The sequence below is a fragment of the Bidens hawaiensis genome, unplaced genomic scaffold, assembly GCF_021521415.1.
Source record: "Bidens hawaiensis isolate Kalapana, Puna unplaced genomic scaffold, B.hawaiensis_p1.1 tig00030837_1, whole genome shotgun sequence".
Lineage (NCBI taxonomy): Eukaryota > Viridiplantae > Streptophyta > Magnoliopsida > Asterales > Asteraceae > Bidens > Bidens hawaiensis.
In genome coordinates this window covers 44,961-48,813 of record NW_027495168.1, presented here as the reverse complement: position 1 = coordinate 48,813, position 3,853 = coordinate 44,961, and the positions used below count along the sequence as shown (strand labels likewise).

At 35.9% G+C, this 3,853-nt stretch overlaps 1 protein-coding gene across 1 annotated transcript; it reads left to right on the top strand.

The window, feature by feature from the left end:
• Nucleotides 1-564: 564 nt before the first annotated feature.
• LOC143581234 (epi-neemfruitin B synthase L1AT-like) lies at nucleotides 565-2,637 on the top strand. The gene is made up of 3 exons (XM_077064059.1): nucleotides 565-722; nucleotides 805-1,228; nucleotides 1,714-2,637. The coding sequence occupies exons 1-3, from the start codon at nucleotides 565-567 to the stop codon at nucleotides 2,635-2,637; spliced, it is 1,506 nt and encodes a 501-aa protein (XP_076920174.1).
• Nucleotides 2,638-3,853: the final 1,216 nt, after the last annotated feature.

The following is a 3,853-nucleotide window of genomic DNA, read 5'->3' as shown; positions in this document are numbered from 1 at the left end:
CAAACTTAAAAGAACTCAAAGTAATCGTATTCGATACATATAATAGTTAGAATGTACGATCGACATTAAACATTATAAACACATCCTTTTACCCGCTCATCACATCCCCACACTTAACCTTTTTTGTCCCTAAAAAAATTTCAATGGAATCATAATCAGAAACCGGTTTTCAAAACATTTAGGTTACTTGATAAATGACATATTAGCACAAAAACCGCAATTACCGGTATTTTTCTTTCCAAAACATTTAAGATTCCCAGCTTGCGATATTAATTTGCAAAAATAGACCATCTCAAAACAGCATTTCCGCTACATTTATCCAAATAAAAGAATATGTCAAGTACTTATGACAGCTTTGGAGTTGGTAGGCCAGTAGCAAAGGCAAAGCCTTTTGCTTCTTAAATACCGTAAGGTCTTGGGTTCAAATCCCAAAAAGTATAAAAAGTTGGCTAGGTAGCTTGGCATCTGGCCTTATAAATTGAATAGTTGTCTTAGAAGCCTTAAATATTGGCTTAAAATAAAAAAGATAAGAGTTAACTAGGTAATTACAGCTCTTCAGCGATAATGAGTTGGTTAGCCTCAGCCCATAAAGCCACCCGGCGTTTCGTCAGTTGTCAGCAGTATCGTCTTCATGGAGGTTCGAACTCGGGTTGTGGTGATCATGCTTGGAAGCCACCATCCTCATTTTGTACCTCAACAATAGTAAATTCTGCTGACTACAGGTTGGAACCACCCTTGATCTATATTAATTTGTTTTTTTATGTAACTTGATTCAATCTTTTACATCTCATGCATCATTTTCAGATGGAAGAAGAGTAAGGTGGCTGTTGATATAACTTCAACAGAAACCATAAAACCAGCTTCTCCAACTCCACATCATCTAAGAACCTACAAGCTATCAATTATTGACCAATTATATGTTGATTGCTACACCCCTTTGACATTATTTATTCCAAATATGAATATAGCTAGTTCTACGGAGATTGTAAAGAGTCTCAAGAAATCGTTATCTGAGATTCTAAGTTGCTTTTATCCGCTTGCCGGAGAAGTTAAAGATAACTTCCACATCGAGTGTAGCGACAAAGGAGTCATTTTCACCGAGGCTCGAGTCAAGCAGAGCCTCAAAGAATTCCTACGCAATCCTGAAGATGAAGAAGTGAGAGCCTTGATTCCCAAGAGCCCTAGAACAGGAGAACCTTCAATAGGAAACTACATTGTTGGTGTTCAGGTTAATTGGTTGTTTAACATATATGTTATCTAGCTAGTTGGTCAATAGAATTAGACATACATGCGTGCCAAGGGGAAATATATGATGGGGCCAAGCCCCTATTATATTTTTCAGTCTGTTAAACACCTTAAGGTCCTGGGTCGAGTCTCACAGATCGATTACAAAGATATTTGTCCTAAAATAAACAAAAACAATAAGCTGGCACACATTGAAATTACAAATTAGTTACCATTTTTACAACTATGCAATCTTTACAATATTTATTTGTTCAAAAGCTTTTTTTATTTTTTATAATTTTTTTAAGTTTATTATTATTTTTATTTTTTGCTTTTTCTGGTTTACTAGGAGAGTATTGTTAAAGATGTTATGACACAAATCTGGCTCAATCAAATTTGACACAACCCAATCACCAAAACTTCTTACATCCATAAGTATATAATAGACATGCAAATTTATCACTTCAATTTGTATATGCCATTCATCAGGTTAACATTTTCAATTGTGGCGGGATTGGCCTTTCAACGAGCATAACGCACAAGCTCTTTGACGGGCATACATATTTCCTATTCATGAAAGCATGGGCTGCAGCTGCTAGAGGTTCACCAGAAAAGATTGTTCCTAGTTTTATAGCTTCTGAGATCTTTCCAAGCAATCCTTACATAAGCTTTTCTTGGCCTTCCAAGTTTATGGCACACGAATCCGTTTGTACAAAACGATTCGTGTTTGATGCTTCAGCTATCGCTACCCTCAAGGACCAAGCGGTTCAAACAAAAAAGGGTCCAACTCGCATGGAGGCCACAACTGCCCTAATTTGGAAGGCGGCCACCAAAGCATCATCAGCCTTAAGACCCTTTGGCCCACAATCACCTCATGCCTTGTTGTCTTATGTGAATCTCCGGGCAAGGGCTTCAACACCTTTACCCTACGAATCCATAGGAAACATTATTCGTGTAGCCACTGGGATTTGTTATCCGGAAAGCCAACTAGAATTGTCGAAGCTGATGGGTGAAATTCGAGAATCAATTTCCAAAATTAACGCAGATTCCATCGAGTCCATTAAAGGTGAAAAGGGGCATGGGGCATCCAATGGAATAATAAGGAGCTTAATTGATCTGATAAGTACGACAGACGAAGGAGATCGCTGTCTATTTGTGACCAGCCTGCTAAATAGTGGAACGCCTATATGGTTCTATGACATGAATGCAGGATTTAGGAGGATCGTTGCTTTGAATGATACGTTAAAGGGCGGTGGGGTTGAAGCCACAGTGACACTGAGTTCCGATGAAATGGAGATATTCGAGAGGGATCCCGAGCTTCTTTCTTATGCAACTGCCAACACCAGTCCCTGGAAAATGTTTAAAAAACAACATATTGATCATCCATTCCGTAAGAGTTCGTTTGTTTTATGAAATGAATGCATGACACTTTTCAAATTTAATAAATGCTAAATTTGTTTATGTTTGTTTTGCTCTTCATTTATATTTTCCCACTAACTAGCATGTTGATAGTTTAAGACGAAATATTGGTAAGAGTTTGTAAGTATTTACTTATCATTCAACAAAACAAAAGACAACAAAACGGTGTATACATTTTCGACCGTTTTGTTTAGTTTAGTTAATAGTTTTAATCGTAAACAATCTTATTTTCACTACTAGAAAAATAGATGTTTTTCTAAAACCGAATTGTAAAAAATTTGTTGGAAAAATTCATTTTCTAACAATTTTCTAACAAAAAAGTTGTTGAAAAAACACATGCTTGAAAATCGTTTTCAACCATCACTACTACAAAAACAGCCATAAGATGCGGTTATTTTGGCCAAAAGGTGCGGTTCTAGAACCGCACCAAATAGCATCGAATCTTTTGATATAGGAACCGCACCTTTTAAAAAACCGCATCATCTAAACTGAATAGTCATAACCGCACCTTTTATACATCCTAAACTGAATAACCAAACCGCATCTTTTAACATATGATTTAACCGCACCTTTTAGCTTCAATTATTTTTCTTTTAATTAGCTGGAAATAATATATATATATACCAGCTGCAAATCTTCAAATATACATCTACATACACATATATACAGTATTTTATAGATGCAAAACCAAATAATATATTTAAAAAAAGGATTCAAAATATCCAAAAATCATGTCAAAGCACCACAAATGCAATCCGCATACAAAAATCATGTTTCAAATATTCAGCTCACAAACTCTAACTTTCATCCTTGCAACCCAAGAGACACGACTTCAATCTTCATACTTGCAATGTAATCCAAATCCAAAGTCTTCATAGTTGCCTAACAAAACAAAACATCCAAAGTCTTTATAATAAAGTCACCTAAAATATAAAGTATTCAGTTCACGAAAAAGGGAAATTTCGTCATTAAAAAACCAGTGCCGTTTAAAACTCGAACAACACAAGTCAAAAGTTAATAAAACTTAAACCCTACTGCATACTAATATTTAAGCGAGTTTGTACGTGACGCGTTAAATATAAATGAACATAAAATGGTAGAATTTGGTATAACCTTAGGACGCTTTAGAGAGTTGTTCATGCCCGGCCCTCCAACAATCAAACTCGAAACACCTTAGTAATCCACTGAGCCATTAATTCTACGACCATAG